Below are 22,146 nucleotides of genomic sequence, written 5' to 3'. Positions count from 1 at the left end.
AATATATGAAGCTACGAGACAGCACATTCAAAACAATCCTAGCCTCAAAGGCCAGGTTACCTGCACTTTTAGTCTTGAATTCATCAAGGTGGATATCTGCATGATGCTACTGCTGTAGTCCTCTCATAGGACTGACAGCAGGGCTCTGGGGCTCTCTCCTGTAGGAGACAGGGGAAGTAAACATTTCCATGGGCTCAGAGGTAGACTGGACAATTAGATGAAGTCTAAACCTGCCAACAGTCAATAATGGGCTACTCAATATTGCCACTCCTATAGTCTCAGGTTGTTCCCTAAATGGTCACTCTGATAACGATACTGAACTTAGCCTGAATAGATTATATTCATCTTGCCTTCAGCCTTTTTACACTTAATTATCTAGTCCCAGGCTTGCTAGTTAGTCTGTGGGGAGTGAACCACATTTAGACAGCCATTCTGAGGATATAGTTCACCATTCCCTTCAGTGGAACAGAAATGCAGGCTATCACTTGCCTCTCCTTAATTCATGGCAAAAAAGTCACAGGTTTCTGGCTGGATCAGGCCCCTGACCCAGTTCACTGTGTAGATACACAGATGCTAATACTGACCAAAGGGCAAGGTTGGGTGGAGTAGACGAATGACGAGGAAAACGGGACCAAAGATATTGGGAGCTACTTGTGCTTATGTCAAATGAAAGAGATCCTGAAATTTCAGCTTGACTTAGGTGAGGTTAATTGCCTTCTGGAGGCACTTGTGTTCAAAGGCTGGGGGGTGGTGGTGTCAAGATATCTTAGAAGAGCAAAATTATCTGAGATTCTTCCTGCCCTATAGATCATGGGCAGAGCACCAGATTTCCTCAAGTGCTCCAAAGTTATTGTCACTTTTAAATTCAATCCCCTCCAAGGCTTTTTTTAGCACTTTCCTTTTCGTTTGCAATTTAGGAACTGCAGATGAGACCTCAATAGAAGGGACTGGTGCTGCTAACGCTTTTGCCCTGATGTTTAGCATTGTAGATGAAAACTTCAGCTGGTACCTTGATGAGAATATAAACATCTTCTGCTTAGAACCAGCCACAGTTGACAAAGAGGATGAAGGTTTCCAGACCAGCAACCGAATGCATGGTGAGCAGGACTCTTGAGCAAATGATGACCTACAGCAGTGACCAGGTTCTTTACATTTCAGTAGGACTTTCTGTCCCTTGTGATATCTCTCCTTTATCTGTGTCAGCATGAAATGGGTCAAGATGTTGAAGCACTGCGTTGATTAAAAGCCTCTCCCTAAAAAGAGCACAGCACACTGGTTGCAGAAAGGGGATTTGGCTTTCATAGCCAGCACTGCCACTTACTTCACATTTTATCTTAGACAACAGATTTAAGCCATTTGGTGACTGTTTGACCAGCTGTGCATAGAGAAAAGAAGGCTGTAGGGCACTTTGAGGTGTGTGTATTGGAAGAGTCCAGCATTTCTCAAAGGGCCTTGTGGATGGTGGGCTGGCTGGTAGAACCACTTCTGGCCTTCAGAAATCCCTTGGCCTATAGTACTTTGTGCCATTTGGAGATCTGGCCTATGAAGTTAAGTCCAGATATTTCTCTGTATTTTGGTTGTTCCATGGAGCCTAGGAGCTAAAATATTTTGCAAAATATGAGTCTTATTCTCTTAGTGCCATGGTACATTTTTAGGTGTGGAAGCTGAGGAAGAGAGAGCTGACTAGACTGATTTGACTGATATAATAATTTTCAAATCTAAACTGCTTAAGCCTGGCATATAATGGTATATTTATGACTCAGGATAAGAAGGAATGTGTTTCAGACATGTTAAATAGCTGCAGAACAAGTTAACCTCATTATCAGGCCTTTCTGGTGATGACTTGGCCTTTGCAATATGTTGATACCATCCAGGATGTTTTTCACAGACCCAACCAAAGAATTTGGGCCTTTTGATCATCCAGACCTGTAAGCTAGCTGTTCAGAAATGTTATTCTTTATCAAAGAGTCTGGGAGGGCCTTATTCAGTGTAGACATTCAGACAGATTTTTTTCTGGGTCAGGATAGGATCATCCTTAGAAAGGGGTAGGAGACACTTGGGACTTCTCTTTCAACTCTCATAAAGTCTCATACTTTTGTTTTTAGCTATTAATGGTTATATTTATGGCAATCTCCCTGGCTTGGAGATGTGTGCTGACACTTCCATGTCCTGGCACTTGTTCGGTATGGGAAGCGAGATAGATATCCACGCCGCGTATTTCTATGGCCACACGTTCACTAACAGAGACCAGAGGGCAGATGTCGTCGGCCTGTTCCCAGCAACGTTCATTACAGCAGAGATGACTCCTGGGAACCCTGGGAGGTGGTTGATAACGTGCCAGGTTAATGAGCACTTACGAGGTATGATGATATAGATCTCCCTGACCCTTCCAACCTCTATTTTGCAATAGGAAAGAAAACCGAGAGATGTTTCCAGGGGAAGCAGGATTTGACACTTTTATGTGACTAACTGAACACTTTGGAACTATTTCACAAGATAAACATCATGAATATGAGTTTAATCACCAGTGGAAATTATCTGTGTTGGGACAAATCTTCAGCTAGACGAATTACTTAGCTATATAATTAATACAAGGAAGGCTTGCTAGACCCAGCGCTGACATCACACCTTCTATGTAAAATGGAGATTTTGATGAACAATGACAGGAGCCTTCATCATCACTTTTTGTTGTAGATAAGTATTTACAGTTAAAGAACCATGCCAGCTGAACACTGCACAGCTTTTTCCCTTACAGAAATCTGATGAAAACTGGCAGTGTTTTCATAAACTTTTACATAAAGGAATTTGAAGGTGATATTGTGAAATTTGTGTGATGTGAGAGCCTGAAAGCATGTACCATAAATTAGGTCCTATGACAGCAGGCAACTTATAATTGTTATATCAGAGATAGTAACAATTTGGGAGAATTTTTACTTTTAAGAACTTAAACATTGATTTCAGTAGGATTTGCCTTACACGAAATGGACTTGATTCTGGCAAGGAACAAATATTTCCAGCATGGCAATAACCAGCCTCTCTATTTTGACAGAAGTCAAGGGGAGGCGATGCCATTTTGCACACTTCAGGAGGCACTCTCACCCCTAAAATCATTCTGCTCCCCTTACCCAGATTAAGGAATTGAGTAAATAAGCCTACTGAAGAGTGTCATTGATGGCAGTGGGTTTCACCTGTGGGGTGATGTATGACCTTGCAAGAGTAGGGTGCTAGGGTCTGGCCCAGTGTAGGTGGAGGAAGTCTTTAAAAACAGGAATTTACCCTAGCAATTGTTTCCAATCCACATAGCTCCTAGAGAGTTTCGAATGTGCATTTGTATCCATGAGATTCCTGACTACTCAGCTGGCCAAGGACTGTCTCCAGACTCTTTCTCCTCCCAGGTGGCATGGAGGCACTGTATGATGTTCAAATCTGCAAAAAAAACCTGTCTCGACCTTCACCACTCAGCCACAAGAGAAGATACTATATCGCTGCTGAAGAAGTGCTCTGGAATTATGGACCTGATGGTTATGATAAATTCACTGGGCAGGGTTTAAATGCCACTGGCAGGTAAGCTTTCTTGTCCTCTCCTGTTTTGCTTTAATTTCGGGAGTCTGGGTGAGACTTCCCCAGTGATTCACCAGGGCTAGGTCTTGCACTGTTATTAATTTTAATTGAAGGGGCAGGGAAGGATGGATTTACATAACTTTGTCGGGGAGTCGGATTTGTAACTGCAGCACTTGGAGTTGCCTCCTGGAAGCACTTATCTTGCTTCATTAAGTCCGTAGAGAAAGTGAGCCCTGGTGAGGTATGCAAAGTTCAGCAGAGTTAATGACCCTACATCAAGACTCCTCAGGCAGATTTCACACCTGCTATCACTGTATCTCAGAGGTGCCATAATGGTAGATTTTTCCCCCTGCTATTACTGATGAAGATGAATTGTATTACAGTATCTCCCAGGAAAACTAAGGAGGCTTAGAGACACATTGTGCACAAGCAATGGCACAGGTCTTGCCCTGAGGTAGTCAGGGGTAAGTTGACATAGATCTTGCCCTAAGTAAATTGAGGTTAAATACATGGAAGTCTAATGCAAAATGAATGCCTATTTGTTCACTAATTCATAACTGTAATTCAGACCAGTAATATTTTCACTTTTCTGCTAGAAACGTGCATGTAAACTATCAACTCGGGGGGATGTTTCTCCTGTGGCTAGAGTAATAACTTTATCCTTAATGAAGTGTTTTGCCTGAACCTCCAGTTATTTAACCAGTCTGATTTGTTAATTCCACAGTGAATCTGCAATATATTTCACACAAGGGATTGACAGAATAGGAGGGCAATACTGGAAGGTTCACTATGTGGAATACACTGATGCAACGTTCAGTAAGAGGAAGGTTCAGTTGGAGGATATGAAGCACCTAGGAATACTTGGTATGGTGAATCTTTTCCCCTCCTCTCATTACATCGGGTTTGAATGCAGATCCACTTGGATCCAGAGGAGAATTTTGCACATGCAGCTGCCAGTCAGTCCTCTCTTGTTTAGATGGAAATATGTCAGAGGGCAGTTCTTCTTACACATTTCTTCTTTTTTTAAGGCCCAGTTATAAAAGCTGAAGTGGGAGATACAGTGCTAGTTACTTTTGCCAACAAAGCCAAAAGGAGCTACAGCATTATGGCCCATGGTGTAAGCTTCAGCAAGCTGTCAGAAGGTGCTCCCTACCTAGATGGTAAGTTTTGACTGTACCACTGTATCATTGCATCCAGAATACCTGAGTCTAAAGATGTCCTGTTGCTCTGCAGGTTTACATTTTTTGTGGATGCTAAGGCACAAAAGGAATGATTTGATTAGTTTGTATTTACCCTACATGTCACAGCCTGAGAGTCTCCCCAGTCTGCCAATGTGCTGGTTCTTCCCCTTGGACGTGTGCCAGACAAAGCATCTGAAAGTAGCTGAGATCCATGTTGAGCAAAAGTCACAAGCCCAGTCCACGTTATGTTTATTCTAATCTAATATCACTCAACTGCAGTCACTGGACCTCCTCTGGACATGCTCCAGAATGATGAAGGTTTGATCTGGTATGACACCCCTGCTGAGTTTTTGGATACAGCTGTCCACATGGTCTGGGTGGCTTCATCGCTGACTCTCTAATCCATGTTGGGCATTGCCCTTGCTTTGCTGCCAGGATAGTCAGTGTCAGAAACATCTTTTATCTGATTGACCTGGAATATGAAGCAGTCATAATCCTTATTAATTCTTATAAATATGTAAATGCTGAAATGGGGCATTTACCAAAAGCTACCTCTCATTTTGTGCAAGGACAGGACCTTTAACATCTAAGTTTAACCACTAAATGTTAAACGTCACGTTTAATTGGTAGGTGCCTTTTTCAGTCACTGACAAGAAACAACCTTTTCAGAGGTGAGAAGTTCCATTTACTTTAAATACCTATTTTAGCAGACAGTAGGTCACTCTTTGGAGATGTCTTTCTGTCTCCATCAACTACAGAAGGAGCCTAGATTTGGGTTAGGGACTAAGCTTTACAGGGCTCAAGTAAGGCGGTCTGAATCTGATCCATAGCATCTACAGAGACAATATTGTGGTCTCTCAAAAAGCTTTTGCTGCATTTGCAGCACCAAAGAGAAAGGTAGGTTTCTTCTTGTCTAAATTGCTTTGTTTCCACAACAACACATCAGAAAGAAACTCACACGACATAATCTCTCTTTTGAGAACTATGCTTAGATAATTAGGTCAACATGTAAAACTCATAACATCATACAATAAAATCAATACAAAAGGCTTTAATAAATTCTGTTCCCTCTAGTTGCTGACCTTGCAACACAACCAATTTACCAGCAAGCCCTGATGCATCACAAAACAACTGGTTTGTGTTCAGCCTTGAAGTTATCTGCACACAGCCCAGTGCCACCCATGTCAGATGTAGTTCCCTGGTGGAAGTGCAGCTTCCCTCTGCTCGCAGTCCTGTTGTGATTTCATTTAACACTCCCCAGTAATAGTGCCCATCAGCATTGCATCCTTTTGTATAGAGTAAAATCAAACTAAATTCTACAATTCAGCAGCAGCGTGAGCTGCACACCTCTGGGTCTTTGGAGAGGAACTTGACTCCAGTTCCATCAATGACCTTTCTGGCCCTTCTTCTCTCCTTGTAACCCTTGTGTCTTGGATTTCCATCGTATCTATCTATAAGTGTATACATTGAGAGGTCCTACAGGGGCTGTAGGTTTACACTGAACGTCCATGATTTTTCAAAGGATGTGCATTGAGTGCAGCTTGTTCATGTGCAAACACTGTACATAAATGTATCTAGAGACATCTACAGATGTCTACAGACATTTTTTAAGTTGTGTTCTTAGGAAATATTCTTCCATGCTGCATTTACCACTTGTCCAGTCTCAGAGGGTTTTTAACTCCAAAACAGTATTCTTCTCCTTACTGAGAACTGTTGCAGGATGAATCCAGTGGCATCAGATAATGTAGCAGGAGTACTCTACTTTGTATTGCAGTTTGTGATAAATAGTATGTTTAAATGTAATACTGATATTTTTCACTCATGTCTAAGTTTCCGAGAGGATTCTCTTGGAGTATTAGAGAGGAGTATCAGATCAGGCAGTCTGCTGCTGCCAGACACATCTGACTGTGCTGAGAAAATCCAGTCAGTGGGTGCCTAAGCATTAAACCAAATTTCTGGTTTGATCTTCTTCCTAGCAAAGACCGAAAAGTTTACTTAGCACCTGGGTTTTTTTCTACAAAGGGTAGAGAGCTGACCCCTTTTCTCAACTTTCCTTTCAAGTCCATTTTGTAAGTCCTCTCTGAGTGGATACCAACACTCTTTTACAGTGGTTAAATTACATGAGTGGTGCTAAGTCCGCTCTGTGCAAAGCAGCAGACAATGGCCCAAATATTTTAAAAGTAGCTTCTTCCAGACACTCTGACAGAGGTTCCTATGCATTGCTACAAAATCAGAAAGAAACAGTTACCAAGATGAAATTTGGTTTGAATTTCTAAACAGCCATGGCTGCAGCTCCGCTCACTGATGTAATCGCTTTGTTGGTGCTTAACGAAAAGCCGGAGTCTGTGTTCATACCACTGATGAATCTCACGATAGGGCAGGTAAGCCAAAAAGATTAGTGGAAGCCATTTAAACCCGAGGATGAGCTCTGCATGACTTGTCTGATTGAATCCAGATAATCCAGATAATGTCAGAAGGTGTCTGGGTGAAGCAGCTAAACTTGTTCTGCAGGGAATGGGTTTGGTTGTCCCCATGGCACAAGACTCCAGTGAGATGTCCCCATGGCATAAGTGCCCTGACTATGGGATGTTTTTTGAGCTGTGGCTGCAAGGAGGGGACGTAGTCCACAGAAATCAGCAGCTGTGCCTGACTCCCAGCTAATGCTTATGTTCAAGCAGATAAAACCTTCCCATAAGCTTGATGCTTCTCGTTTTTCTCTCTGCAGGCTATCTGAAGCCAGGAGCCCACGTTAAGCCAGGTGAAACCTTCACATACAAATGGAGGGTGCCTGAAAACGGAGGTCCGTCAGAGATTGACCCCCCATGCTTGACCTATCTGTACTACTCGGCCACCGATGCCGTCAAGGACACCAACTCCGGCCTCGTGGGGCCTTTGCTGGTCTGTCGGAAGAACACGCTGAATCACGACGGGACGCAGGTGCCCAACGTGAACATCCGCCTGTCCCTGGCAGCGGGGTGGTGCACTGGGGGGGTTCCCACATCAGCCAGTTCGCCCAGTTAAGAGATTAAACAAATGTTCTTTCTCAGGGCAAAACCTGACTTAGGGGATGGTTAGGCAGATGATACTGTTATTCCCCACTTTTCTGGCTCAGCTCTACGCTTTCTATCTTTTCCATGCAGCTATTAGCAATGAATGCATCTTACTATCCTAAATAAGTAATGGACACTTTCTTTATCCTTCTGGCTGATGGAAGTGTGCCAATCCCTGCCTCTACAAGGACATGCTAAGAAGGTGGCTACAGTTTTAGGGGGAAAGAAAGCTTTGTTTAAAAAAAAAGAAAAATCACTTTGGTAATTCTGCACAGACTTTTCTTCTAATGTCTTGGCTTCCTTCTTGGCTACAGAAAGGAATAGACAGAGAATTTTACCTCCTCTTTTCAATCTTCGATGAGAATGACAGCTGGTATTTGAACAAGAATATTGAAGCATTTACTGGAGACCCTTCAAAAGTAGATGAAAATGATGCAGATTTCAAGGAATCCAACAAAATGCACGGTATGAAATACCTAATATCTGTTCATGAGATCTTTTCTTTAATCATATTACGAAGAGGAGCTGGTAGATTTTATCTTCCCTCATAGCTGACTGCAGTGCACAGGAGGGTGAGGTGGAAGGCTGTCAGTCAGCTTATGGCTGCCTCCTGATTCTCTTGGAATGCATTTTGAAACCTTAGTCACATTAGCAATGAATGCATCTACCTACTAACTATACCTGGAGACAGCGACCAGCATGTAGCTTTTAGTTACAACACTTGGGTGTATAAAAGGGCATAACACCAGCATCAGGCACCAACTACCAATGGTCACTGGTAATTTAAATGTCACTGTTGGCCTTGGCACTGACTCAGACAATGACCTGCTCTCCTCTGCCAGCTCCTACTTGGGCAATGGCCACCTGTGGCAGAGGAGAGGCAAAGACTAGAGGAATGGCCAATAATATTTTAAAACATCACTTCTGGGTGTAAGTATCTGACTTCAGATATTCTCTCTCTGACTTCTCCAAGCTATTCCTGACATGACAGACTTGAGCAAATCACATAACCTCTCTTTGCTTTAGTTTTCTGAAAAGCATTGAGAATATATATTGTTAAGAGAACCTCAGGGCTTTCTGGACTCATCTATTTTATTCTTCCATTATGAGGTGGTATAGTTTTATTCTGCCATAATATCTTTCACCCAGTGATCACAGAGACCATTTGAGGATTAGGGAGTTTAGCTTCCTAACACACCTTGTAGAAGAAAGAGATATATTTTGGAAGTAAAAGTGGTTAAAATCACATCAAAAGGTTCCATCAGAACTGAATTTATAACTCAGACTCTTTATGGCCCACTCCATGGCATTAATGAGCTAGTTATACATTCTCCAGGCTGAAAGGAGGTACCTATTTTAAACACTTACTTGGTGTCTGTGAGGCCCCCTGAAAAGCTCAGGGAAAAAGTGCTATATCACTGCAGAAGGCTATTACAAGAATTTACAGGCTAAAAAGAAAGGCAGAAGATCAGAGTTTATAGGAATAGCATTTAGGCATTTGGTATCATCCAGTGCTACCTTTGCTTCATAAAATGCTCCTTTAATTAACATCGCAACTTGCTGAGTCAAGATTTTCTTGCCGGGGAGGTGCTAGGAGGCTCTGTGATGAGTTTCCATTGACCTGCTGCCAGCCGGGTCCTTTCCTTCTCTTCCAGCTGTCAATGGCTACTTGTTTGGTAACCTGCCAGGCCTGGCCATGTGCAAGGATGACAAGGTGTCTTGGCACCTCATTGGGCTGGGCAGCCACTACGACATGCACGGGGTCCATTTCCAAGGAAACACCATCGACCTGAGGGGGACGACGAGGGATGGGCTGGCCTTGTTTCCCCATTTATCGGGTACAGCGCTGATGCAGCCAGACCGCGTGGGTACGTTCATGAGCTTATTTTGGTGATGCGGGATGTGCAGAAACCAGGCAGACAAAATAACAGTTGGTGAGATGCCCTGCTCTGCACGACGGAGGCTGAAAGTGTGGAGACTATTTGCGACCTGGCGCAGCTGGGAATTCAGGCTGGTGTACCTTTCTGGGAAGGTGCTGTAAATCAAATATATATGTGCACCAAAGAGCAGGGGCTTTGGTGACCTTGGGATAGGCAGAGCATCAGGCAGACAGAGAGCTAACAGGAAAGTCACAGAATTTCTATAACTCTCAAAACAGGATTTTTTAGTGAAGATAGAATTAACTGCTATGTAGACAGTCAGCATTATTTAATATCTTTTAGGACTTCAATGATAGTTATTCAATAATAGTCTTCAGGAGTTTCTTCAGAAGCGTATACATTAAAATACAATCACAGAATCGTAGAATGTCCTGAGTTGGAAGGGACCCACAAGGATCACTGAGTCCGACTCATGTCCTTGTCCCACTTGAGATACGTTTAATTCTCATGTGTAATCCAATGATACATTCTTGAGACTCACCGGGACAAACTCTTTGGTGGAAGCTCTTCAAAGAAGTTTCATGCCAAAGAGTGCAACGTGACTTTTCTTTACATCGGTGCAACTCTGTTTAAATCACTGGAGTCATCAGAGTTGTGCAAGGTTATGCCAAGAGCCATCCTTGGCCACAGCACCTGATGGAAATATCTGTTGGCCTTGTGTGCGTGTGTTAAACCAGGGTTAGACCTCTGGCACTGGTGTCTGTAAGACAGCAGATTCTTTTCTTTACCCCATCCATTTCCACCATCTGTCATGAAGTCGCACTGCAGGACTCACACTAAACAATGTATTCTAGGAGACTACTATGTTTTGCCAGTTAACCCTCTGCTGGCAATAAGGAGAACTGAATGAATGATTAGATCTTTACAACCACCAACACCTGTTATTTTCCTTAACTGCATGTTACTTTATCTTTTTCATCAGTTTTGCCCTAGAAGCGCAAGGAATGAACCGAGATCCAGCCTGGACAGAGCTATGCTTCTAATTTTGGTTCCATCTCTGACTCACATGCAAAGTAGCTGTGAGAGTGCTTTCCTTCTTCCAAGAGTTTTAGCAGGTGGAGCTACATAGGACTACATTGTGGTCAGCTTCTCCTTGAGTAAATGGGAAGGAGATTACAAATGTTAAAATCTGCCCATGGACAGGCCAAAAGATGCTCCTGCTGTCCTTGCAGTCTTTGACCATCAGAGCTACAAAAAAAATGGCCCATGGTGGTTTGGCCTTTCATGGAGGTAGAGCAAAGGGTCAGAAAGTTGCAGTTTAACTCGATCAGTTTTGCACCATATAGGTGCCTATAAACAAATGGTTATAAGCAGCATCTTCCTGTTTGTTAGAGGCATTCTTGTATAATGAGTCTGTATTGCAAACTTGCTAAGAGGCCTACATTAGCCTGATTACACCGGGCAGCTGCAGGTGCTCCGTGGAGAACCTCACGCACCCAAGGCTGGCACAGCAGCTCCGTGCTCAGGGACAAGGAAACAGCATCTCTGAAACACACACGCTGTTTCCCTGTGTCATTATCAGTGTTGGCAACGCACATCCCTCCTACGTCTTCTCGTGCTCCCCATGGGCATGTCCACAGTGTAGGCGGCACTGAAGACTTCCTGGCAAGCTTGTTCCTGCTGCCAGACATCCTGCTGCCAACATCAGTTGCTTTTCAGAGCTCCCTTGGCTAAGTTAATGTAACTCAAACAGTTAGAAGTAATTTATGGAAATTTTTGAGCAAAGATGGAACAGGCTAGTGTTCCCTATGGAGTAAAAGTATTATTTGCTGACTTACAGATCTCCATTTGTGACTGCATTCACATTTCGCTTCTAGTTGAAGAACCTGTTGTAATGTAGGAATTACAGGCCACAACCCTGCAGTGTTTTATGTGCATATTTACTCTTGAGTGTGTGAATGTCAGACTGAGTCCACATCCTCTTATGCCTTGGGACCATAGAAAATGTGGTGTCTAAAGGAGATAATTGGTGCATATCCATTTTATCAGCTAGTTTCTCATCCAGTCCCCTTAATTTTTCAAAGCCAGTGGTCTCTGAGTGATATAAGCATCCCCTCACTTGGCTTTCCATGCAGGATCATGGACTAGGTTTGTTTCAGGACAGATCAGAGATGTGCAAGGCACAGGACCTAACTTGCCAAGCTGCCTTTTAGAGTTTTTTTAAATTGCCTAAATCTCGTGTGCTTTCCTTTCCAGGCACATTCAAAGTGGTTTGCAGGACTTTTGATCACTTTGTTGGTGGGATGAAACATCTCTACGAGGTCAGCAGCTGCCGTAATACCACCCGAGCACAGCAGCAGCGCGGAGCCATGAGGCTCTACTACATCGCTGCGGAGGAGGTGGAGTGGGACTATGCCTCAAATAAGAGCTCGGCACCGAAGATTTACAATGTCAGCAGTAATGAGGAAAGGTACCCAAAGCAAAAAATGCTTCTGGGTATGGGTCACACTTATAGTGGAGAGGGAAATTTGAAGCATCCTTTCATGAAGCCAGCCTTGTATTTTTTAGGAGGCACTCTTTGCCAAAAAAAAAAAAAAAAAAAGGCAAAAAAAAAAAAAGCAAGCATGTTTATAAAGTGACAACCTCAGACTGGACTAGTTCATAGGCAGCATTTTCAAATGTTTTCATCTCAGAGTGTTTTGTATTGCTGTTGAACCCAAGAAGGCTTCCTAGTCCCTAAATCCATGTGTGTGTCCCAGGCCTAGCTCAACCCTACGATGATGCCCACAAGACACCTCCTCTCCCTTCCTCACTCTCCCCAGCCTCTGGTTTTCATAGAGAAGAGACCTATGTCCCAGATGTGAACCCCTGCAAGCACTGCAGATGCATTAGGGAGGTGCTGAGCCCATTTCACTGGCTCCCCTGGTAAAGCCAGAAGGCAGTAACAGCCACAAGTGAATCACGTCTGCACTGCATTGTGCTAAGGAATAAAAAGCGCATGCAGAAAATACATGTCCCAGATCATATTACACAGGGAAGTCTCTGAGATCATTTTGGTGAAACCAAAAAGGTACAGGGAACATATTTCAAAAATAAACCTTAGAAAAGTGTCTGTGGAACTGCATCCTTTAAAGAGGAAGAGTATGGTGGAGTTGGTAGAAAATACACCTAAAGAGTCACAAGTGATGAAGCCTGTTTGAAGGAAACATTAACTCGAGTATTGTCAAAAGCTGCTGTTGCACACACAGTATATTACTGCAGTAATCAGCATTCTTGGCGAAAGTTTTGCTTTTGTTTAGTATGTTGTGAGCCAGCCTCGCAAATCCCCTGCCAGGGGCACCTTGGAAATGAGGTGCCAGGAGACAGAGCTGCTCTCAGAAGAGGGTGGATGCTCTCAGAAGAGGGTGGATGCTCTTCTCCACAGCTGGTGGCGAGTGTCCTCTGCTGGTGAACCAGCCCTCTGGGATCTCACAGGAGCTGCCACAAACTGTGGGAGACTGCAGAAACCTGGAAGGCACACAAAAAGCATCCTCTGCCAGATGCAGAAGGGAAAATACAACACATTTCTCATCCAGCCCTATCCTGTACACAGCAGCAGGGGGGCAGGGTAAAGCACCCCCCTCTTATCTCAGATGATGGCATTTGCTTTTGCAAGGTTAGGCTTCAGTTGTCATCTTCTGTGGCTGACTGATAGCCAAGATAGTGAAAGCAGCCATCGTGATAAGAGGATTCAGGTTTGCAGGGACAGGCAGTATCTTTTATATCCTCTTTGGAGCGGACGATGCAGCTGAAGTGGCCAAACCTACTCTTAGATTGAACTTATCTCTGACAGCTCTGGTGAAGGATTTGTGTTCCCAAAAGTTTGTGGTGAGTGCAACATATCTTCAGTTTTACCTGCTTAAAGAGGGTGTGCATTTAGTGAGGATTATCACTGTCATTATTTACTGTTTAAAATCTCTTGCAGCACCCATGGCTTCACATCAAACAAACACCCTGGACCAAGCTGTATATTCTTATCACATCTGTTGTGAATAACACAACAGTTCTAGCCTTTAGATATGTAAGGTTTAGTTCTTTCAATTTTTACTGTTTTATTTTGCAGTTATGGGCATGTTTTCCTAGGCCAAGCAGAAGACCTGATCGGTTCAAAGTACAAGAAGGTTGTTTACAGGGAGTACACAAATGGCAATTTCACACAGCGCAAAGTGAGGTCAGAGGAGGAAGAACACTTGGAAATCCTGGGTAAGTAGCTCTCTCAGCTCACAGACTGAGCCTGATGAGTGGGAGGATTGCTTTCCAAAAACAAAAAAAGTTTTCCAGTTTTGTTAACATGAAAGACAAAGAACACTGATTATCAGTGATTTTACACCTGATTTCTAAAATTGCTGAGTGTAAAGATCCTTTCCAATTTAGAGAATTCATTCTCAAACGTAAATAAGGCATTTTCAAAGGAGTAGTAACAGGGAGGATGCCAAAATGACAATTCCAGGTTTCACCTTAACATCAGAGTATGTAAAGTGGGGGACACTGTTGTAGCTAGATTAAGTCAATATTAAGGGGCTGGATTTGTATATGAAATTGGGCAAGACAAAACTTTATGCGTGTCATAAAATAATGATCAGCCTATGTTTTTTATGGGGTAAGAAGTGGGCAACAACTGGTCATAAAGTAGTCCACAATCCCTAGGAATATATTTGACATTTTCTTTTTTGCAGTACAAAAGTAAAAACAAAAACAAAAACAGAAACAGAAACAAAAGCAGAAAAAAAAAAGAAAAAGCTGTTTCCAGCATAAGAAATAAAATCTTGAAAGACACAAAAACCATTCACATGAATTTTTGTTAAAAACAAGCTGTCGAAATCTTGTCTCCAGACTGAACAATTCTTCTCATTGACCAAAAAGAGAAAAGATTATTTATATATACAGAGCTTTTCATCAGCTGAGATAACAAACTGATTTTGATCGCTTTGCTGAAAGAATAGAAAAGCCTGAGGGTTTTGAGAAAGACCTTGGCTCCTGTCCTAGGCCAAGCTGTTGAAAGTTTGTTAAATTTGGAATGGCAGCATTAATCACTGGTGTCTTTTATTTTAGGGCCATTACTCCATGCCGAGGTTGGTGACTCTGTACTGATCGTATTTAAGAACAAAGCCAGCAGGCCTTATTCAGTAAGTGCACATGGTATAGAAGAGGTGGGCTGTGAAGAACAACCTGAGGTGCCAATTACCCTCCCTGGTAAGGCTCTTCTTTTTTTGAGCTACAAATATATTAAAGCATTTTAGCACAGGGATTCTAATCCCTCTTCCAAGCTTACACATATCTATATGTTTTTCCAGGAATGATACCCTCAATATTTATTGACACAACTCTGTGTTGTTATACTTAGAGGTTCTTGATCAAGTAGGCGTGTTTGGGCAGAGAATGAACCTTTGATCCTATCAGGGTTAGAAACAGGAATATTTGGATGACATCCAAAAAAAGCAGAAGCAGGCCCATAATCATGGCAAGAGAAGTGTAAACCAGCACTGCCTTTGCTCCAGATTGACACTCTAACGACGTTTTAAAAACAGAGGAACTTGTTGGTAGAGTTGCAGTTGGCAATGTTAACTCTGCCTCCCTCTTAATCTACGCAGAATTGGCATTTGCATTCAGACCTGATGTATAATATCACTGTCATGTGATTTAAAAGTCTTTGAGGAAGTGCACCAAATATGCTTTAGTTTCCAGTGAGGAAAATAGTGGAAAATAATTCTCACAGCATTTAATTTTTTTCTTATAGAAAAATACCTTTTACAATTTTTGTACTTCAGTTTTTATAGAGTCGTCATGGAATCATAAAATAGTTTGGATTGGAAGGGGCCTTCAAAGCTCATCTAGTCCAACCCCCTGCAATGGGCAGGGACATCTTCACCCAGATCAGGTTGCTCAGAGCCCCGTCCAGCCTGGCCTGGGAAGTCTCCAGGGATGGGGCATCCACCACCTCTCTGGGCAACCCGGGCCAGTGTTTTACCACCCTCACTGTAAAAAGTTTCTTCCTCATGTCCAGCCTGAATCTCCTCTCCTTTAGTTAAAACCATCATCCCCTGTCCTATTGTAACAGGCCCTGCTAAAAATTCTGTCCCCATCCTTCTTATAGAACCCTTTTAAGTACTCAAAGGCCACAACAAGGTCCCCCCAGAGCCTTCTCTTCTCCAGGCTGCACAGCCCTAACTCTCTCAGCCTTTATCTTGGGTTTTATATTCTAGTAGGAAGCCGAACTCAAATCCAGGCATTATAGTCAATCCAAAATGTACACACCTTTTCTTTCCATCACCCATGCAATTTTTTTGTGGCATTTTTCAGCTTAAGTATGAAACTAAACAAAAAGAAATTCTGATACTAAACCTCTCTGGAAGCTGAAATCTCTTTCCTGTAGGTAGCTGTATCAATACAGTACAACCACACACAGATCCACACAGAAAGAACACCTGTGGTTAGTATAGATGATTTATATGACTCCATGACTCTCTTATTTTGTTATTTAGGCCATGATATTGTCGATGCTGTTTTGTTGACAGTCGAGATGTAACTCTGGGAACAACGCTGTTATGTCTCCTGTGTCCACATGGGAGCAGGCTTGGGATGAGTTAGACAAGGCAAGATGCCTGTGTTTAACAGGAAGCCAAAGAAAAAGACTCTTCAGCAAGATCTAAGGGCAGACTTTTCCTTAGGAGTTTGGAAGCAGTAGTTAATACAGAAAACAAGTCTCTCAAAACAAGAATAATTCCTGGACTCTTCGGTTCCCACCACCATCATCTCAAAATCCTTGCTATCTTTCTAGGCCAGGCTGGACCACTCACCCCAAGCTCCCCAGAGCCCGACTAGTTCTACTAAATCCTGAAGCAGTCATCAGACAGATTTATGTCCTGCTAAACTGTGCTTCTGAGAGTACTGCCAGGTCCTCAAGAGACTGCGAGTGGCATGGTAAAGAGATGCAGAGAGGAGATCCACAGCAGCCTAAGCCAAAACAGCTCTCAGCTGCCACAGCTTTGTCCCCTCCCTCTCCACTGCCCCATTTACCCAGCAGCAAGAAGGGGGAAAACATCCATTTTCCTCTTGTTTATCAGTCTTTTCAGGGGTTATGCTTCATTTGCCCTTCAAAGATAGGTCTTTGATGCCACCTGAAGTGTCTCAGGTTTTCAGTAGAGAGGAGATCTACAGCCTCCAAACATCCCAAAGTGCGGAGTAAAAAAGAAGTGGTGAAGGACCATGGCCAGGCTCTCCGCTCATATCACACCTTCTAAAAAGGTGATGACATGTAGACTGGATACAGGTCCATGACAAACTTTTCCCTGGTGTATGTCTCCATGGCATGAACTCCGCTGAGACTGAGGCGTTTCTTGTTTGTGTTTTCTGTCCTGTTAGTGTGATGCTGTGTCTTGAAAGCCTTTCTGATCTCTGCTGAAGTACGTAGACCCATGTCATAATGAACAGAAGGTGCTTGTCCTGTAAGATTAAATGATATTGCAACATCTACATGAAAGTAATTTCATATAGTATGATAACTGAGAGTCACCATTTCTTGTAGTTAGTGCTGTACAATACAGCCCACTATTGCATGATCCATGTGTAGTGGCTCAGTGAAACAAAACTAGGCTCAGTCACTTCACAACCATGTAAGTTTGAAAACTCTCCTTTGCCCTTTATGCCCACAGCCACTGGCAGCTGTTGAGTTGTAGCTGTACTAAGACCATGGCCAAGAGTTCTGTTTTCTCCTGTCTCACAATGTATCCCCAGCTGTTCTTGGGTTTTTTCACCCTGGAAGAATTTTGGGCCAGATACTGCCTGGCTCAATCCACCACTTCAAAGGTTGAGGTGCTGGAACATCTTGATCTCCTACACTTCCCTGCAGTACCAGCAAAAAACAAAACAAAACAAACCACAACAAAGCAGGGACACACAGTGCAAGCAGTTCATCTGAACATAGGTGTGTTTGTGTTCAGTGAAGAGAACTGATCCTCACCCAAATTAATAATTTCCCCATCAGATTGGCTTTTTTAATCAAATCGGAGGTCAGGGAATCTTGTCTCAGGGAAGACGTGGCAGAGGTGATGGCTTTTGGGAAGAGACGGGTTCTCCAGTAACTGCTGAGGAGAGAAGGCTCAGCTGGGAGAGGGACAAATCCTTTGTTGCTCCCAGGCAGCAGGTTGGTACATACCCAGATGTCCTCTCCAGCCCCAGAGCTGCCACGCTGCTGCAGCACCACCTGCAAAATCCCAGGGGCAACTGCCACATCTGTGTTCCCTTTTCTACTGATAAAATCCCAGAAATATTTTCTGAAGCTTGGCTCCTGGCACCTTCAACTGACATTAAGCATTGGCATCCAAGGTCATTGACCTGCTACAAGTTTTGCCCACGGAGAGAGATGAAAAGTCTTGTCTCCAAACATCCCTCTGGGGGATGCCACATTTGCAGATCTCCTCTTGTGGGAGCTATCTGCCTTCATTTACACCACTGGAACCTCACTGAGCTTCTGAAAGGCAGAATCATGCCCACATCCCACTGCTGCATGCTTCCACAGATACTTTTGATACAGATCATTTTTTGATGAGGAGGGTAGCAGATCTCAGTTACATACTATTCAAAGCCTCTAATACCCAGCTGCTCTTGGTAAAATTGTTCTCTCTGTTTCAGGGGAAATAAACACGTACAGGTGGAATGTCCCAGAACGATCTGGCCCTGGTAAAACAGATCCAAACTGTATCACTTGGGTTTATTATTCAACAGTGAATTTTGTGAAGGTAACCATGAAATGATCGTTAAAGATTACATTGCTCTGGATAAAGCATCCTGCCTTGCATAACGTTTCTGAAAGGATCCTGCTTGTCATTTATGCAAGAACCACAGGCTAGAGGAAAAATTTACAGAGTTGGATGCTTTGTTGTCTCTGATAACAGTTGCACATGCCTGGGTAATTTAATCTACTGAAATCTGCAGGGATACACCATTGTAATGTGATTCCCTCCTTAAAGAATCGTTGAAGGGATTTTGGGTGAAGGCAAAACATTGCTTCAATATGTTAACATAAGGACATGTAGAGAAAGATATCTCTAATCAGACAGTCATGATTTTTTCTCTTCTGATAGGAAAATGGAATTTCACCTTTATTTAATCTATAGTTGATCTGTATATATTTAATGATAGAATGAAGTAGAACATTTGTAATGCATATATTTATTTTATTTCAGGACACATACAGTGGTCTGATTGGGCCTCTCATAGTTTGCAGAAAAGGAGTTCTAGATGAAAGAGGAGTAAGGAAAGACATTGACCGTGAATTTACTCTTCTGTTCATGGTGTTCGACGAGAATGAATCCTGGTATTTGAAAGAAAATATCGAAACATACCTTCATAAGAATCCTGATGATTTTAATTCCACGAAGAACTTTGTAGAAGGCAACAGCAAGCATGGTATGTAAGACTCGGTGGCAGCAGCCAAGAGGACAGAGGTTTATTTTTCACAGCCATTTTAGGAAGACATTGGACTTAGCCTGCAGTTACCAACCACGTGACAACCTCATAAGCTGCAACTCTGGAAGCAAAAAGATTCCCTGAGGCCTAGCCAAGATATTTTTCTAACAAGACAGTTTAACCTTATACTCATGGGAAGAGGCTGCCCTGCCAGACTTCCCTTGCCGTTTGGAAGCTGTGTCCCTTGCGGGCTTGTTTTGTAGGACTGTAAGGATGACATATCACAATTGTGGCTGTAGTAGCAGCCAGCCCAGGAGCCAGGCAGAACGGACTGGATGGGGCAGAAACAGCCCTGGCAAAGCAAACTTCTCTTTCTACACATGGTACCCATTTTAGGCAACAACTCTATTCCCTCTTTTTCCATGTAGCTTCTCAGCATAAATCCTGTTTGTTCAGGAGTTAAAAACATACCTGATGGTTTTCAAGACAGAAAAATGGTTGCTGCTGTGCAGGTAGATGATTTGGAAACCGAAACAAAAAGGTGACTGTGTCCCTGCCATGGCAGCAGTCACTATGGGGAGCCCTTGCCCAGGCCACACTGTGAATGTCCCCACTCTGCTTGGGCACCTGGTCTCCCTGGAAAGTGCAAAAGGTGTCTGAAGTGGAGGTTATCATCACCTGTACCACAGCCCGTTATTAATCCATCCTATTTTGTCATTCTTCCAGCAATCAATGGGAAGATTTATAACAGTCTCCTGGGTCTAACGATGAATGAAGGTGATAGGACAAACTGGTATTTGATAGGAATGGGCAATGAAGTGGATATACATACAGTTCATTTCCATGCACAGACCTTCATCTTTAAGGTTGGTAAAATTAATCAAAATAAAACCTTTCTCATGTGATGGGAAATTCTTGTAAAAAATTCCAAGTTCTAGCCTGGTTTTACAGCTTGGGCATGGAGCCCTGGGTTGGTGCTGAGGTCAGTGGGAGTTTTGCATATGAAGGAAATACAAAATGGATGAGATTCTTGTAAAGCTTCTACCACTCCGAACCTGTTAGGAAGCATGAATAAATGTCACTATTAGAGGACATGATTAGGCAGGTAAAAATATATTTTTACCCATGGGTATAAGGGAAGATACAGGGAGAAAATCAGAGTTACGCCTGCTTACAGTATAGATTTATGTTGTGATAGCTTGGCACTGTCAGGACTATCTGAAAAAACTGTCTTTCAAAGAAATGACCATGCTCAATGAGCACTTGAAGTCATCAGGAAGGGTGTCTTCTTGTTAATTAACTAATTGATTAAATGAGGGGTATCCACAGACCTCAGTTTCCCTGGATGAGGCATATTAGAAACACATAACAAGAAGCATTAGATCTGCCTTGAGGAGCTGGAAGTGTAACTGGAATATTTCAGTGTCCATGGAGGCTCTTTGAGGCAAGACTCTTACAATGCTGGTTTTGCCTTGCCACAGACAGATAAGGACCACAGAGGAGATGTGTACGACCTTTTTCCTGGGACTTTCCAAACAGTTGAACTCGTAGCAGAAAACCCTGGAACGTGGCTTCTGCACTGCCATGTAGCTGATCACATCCATGCTGGCATGGAGACGACCTACACCATCAATAAATCAGGTGCAGTATCAAAAACATGTCCTAGGACTTGGAGGTGGTATCACAGCAGGTCAGATGGAAGGCAGAGAGCTAATGCCAACACTGCACCCTGCACGCTGGTGGGAAGCACCTATAAATTACTGCCACAGCCAGTTGGCCTCATCTAGGGACAGGAAAAACACCCCTAACGACATGGCAAGGACAGTGATCTTTGCTCTTCTCTGTAACTTAAAAACAGCCAGTGTTTCACAAGAGCACCTCTGAGACAGTGGCAGCCTATGGACCATTAGTCACCTGCTGTGCTGATCTAGTCATGATTTCTGTTCAGATCAACAAGCTAGAAGGGATTTAATAAAATCAAGGCTACTTTTCCGGAAGACAAAAAAAAGTGTTTATTAAGGTTTTCAACTTAGGTACTGTTTCTTTCTCTCCTCACAGAGCGGGAAGCTCCTTCAGAAGGAGGAATCACAACTGGAGCATACAATACAACTACTGCAAAAAATAGGACCACCACAAATGGTAAGGATATCCTCAAATGTTATTTAAAACTTTTCAGATTAACTCATAGATTTCTTATGAACTATTTCTCTTTTAACAGATTATGACAGCAAAGGAGGCAATTTTTTTGGCAAAGCTTTGAGTCCTGGAGAAGCCAGCCTGATACTTGCAGTCTTTTTTTTCATTGGACTTGTTCTGCTGTCAACAGTATTAACCTTCTTCTGCCTCATCACCCGCCAAGGAAGCAGGATCCATTACACGGTTCTGCATGACAAAAGTGCCCTTCTAGCAGATTCCCTGTAAAACCCCGCTTTTAGCATCATTCACAGAGCCGCCCTGGATTTCATGACATGCTGCTAATAAAACTGGAGCAAGACATATGCTGATAGTCCTACCCCATAGCCAGCACTCACAAGAGTCAACATGAGCTGTAGGGTTCAACTCCGAGAGCCACGCACCACCCATCACCATTTCCACCCCTCCGGAGTTCAGCTGAGCTGTGCCCAAGATGAAATTTGGCAGATGAGCAGAGCAGCACAACCTCTCAGCATCCACAGCGGCTGCAAAGGATGGATCCACGGGTGTAAGCAGCGGGCAGCACGGCATCCATGCGCTCTGTGCTGAAACACGGGGCTCACACCAGGGAATAAATACCACCAGGGACTGATTTATGCATGCTGGCTTCTGAAGGAGCAGGGGTCACTGTGGAAGTATCTGCGGTTTCCCAAAGTCTGGCTCAATGAATTCACTGATATTTAAGCGATTCTCTCTTCCCACCCCCACCCCACGCCCCGTTAAACGAGGAAACTCTACACTAGCAACAGAGTTTTAAAGGCATTTAGGGACCTAACAATATATTTTAGCATCTGATGCACTTCACAGTGCCCCTGCTGTTAGTTTCTAACAGCT

General features: G+C 43.2%; 1 protein-coding gene across 1 annotated transcript in view; it reads left to right on the top strand.

Annotated features, from left to right (window-relative positions):
* HEPHL1 (hephaestin like 1) overlaps positions 1-21,540 on the top strand; it is a 33,551-nt gene extending 12,011 nt beyond the window's left edge. The window contains exons 4-20 of the mRNA XM_065640739.1: positions 918-1,097; positions 2,106-2,360; positions 3,396-3,564; positions 4,286-4,425; positions 4,590-4,721; positions 7,468-7,679; positions 8,107-8,257; positions 9,448-9,660; positions 11,929-12,142; positions 13,775-13,914; positions 14,764-14,904; positions 18,343-18,449; positions 18,897-19,119; positions 19,846-19,985; positions 20,601-20,760; positions 21,178-21,258; positions 21,338-21,540. Of these exons, the coding sequence (XP_065496811.1) occupies positions 918-1,097; positions 2,106-2,360; positions 3,396-3,564; positions 4,286-4,425; positions 4,590-4,721; positions 7,468-7,679; positions 8,107-8,257; positions 9,448-9,660; positions 11,929-12,142; positions 13,775-13,914; positions 14,764-14,904; positions 18,343-18,449; positions 18,897-19,119; positions 19,846-19,985; positions 20,601-20,760; positions 21,178-21,258; positions 21,338-21,540 (2,861 nt within the window). The remainder of the gene's footprint in view (positions 1-917; positions 1,098-2,105; positions 2,361-3,395; positions 3,565-4,285; positions 4,426-4,589; positions 4,722-7,467; positions 7,680-8,106; positions 8,258-9,447; positions 9,661-11,928; positions 12,143-13,774; positions 13,915-14,763; positions 14,905-18,342; positions 18,450-18,896; positions 19,120-19,845; positions 19,986-20,600; positions 20,761-21,177; positions 21,259-21,337) is intronic.
* The last annotated feature ends 606 nt before the right edge of the window (positions 21,541-22,146 follow it).

This window comes from Caloenas nicobarica, chromosome 1 (genome assembly GCF_036013445.1).
Source record: "Caloenas nicobarica isolate bCalNic1 chromosome 1, bCalNic1.hap1, whole genome shotgun sequence".
NCBI classification, from domain to species: domain Eukaryota; kingdom Metazoa; phylum Chordata; class Aves; order Columbiformes; family Columbidae; genus Caloenas; species Caloenas nicobarica.
Note: the sequence above shows the minus strand (reverse complement) of the source record. Positions and strands in the feature narration are given on the sequence as shown.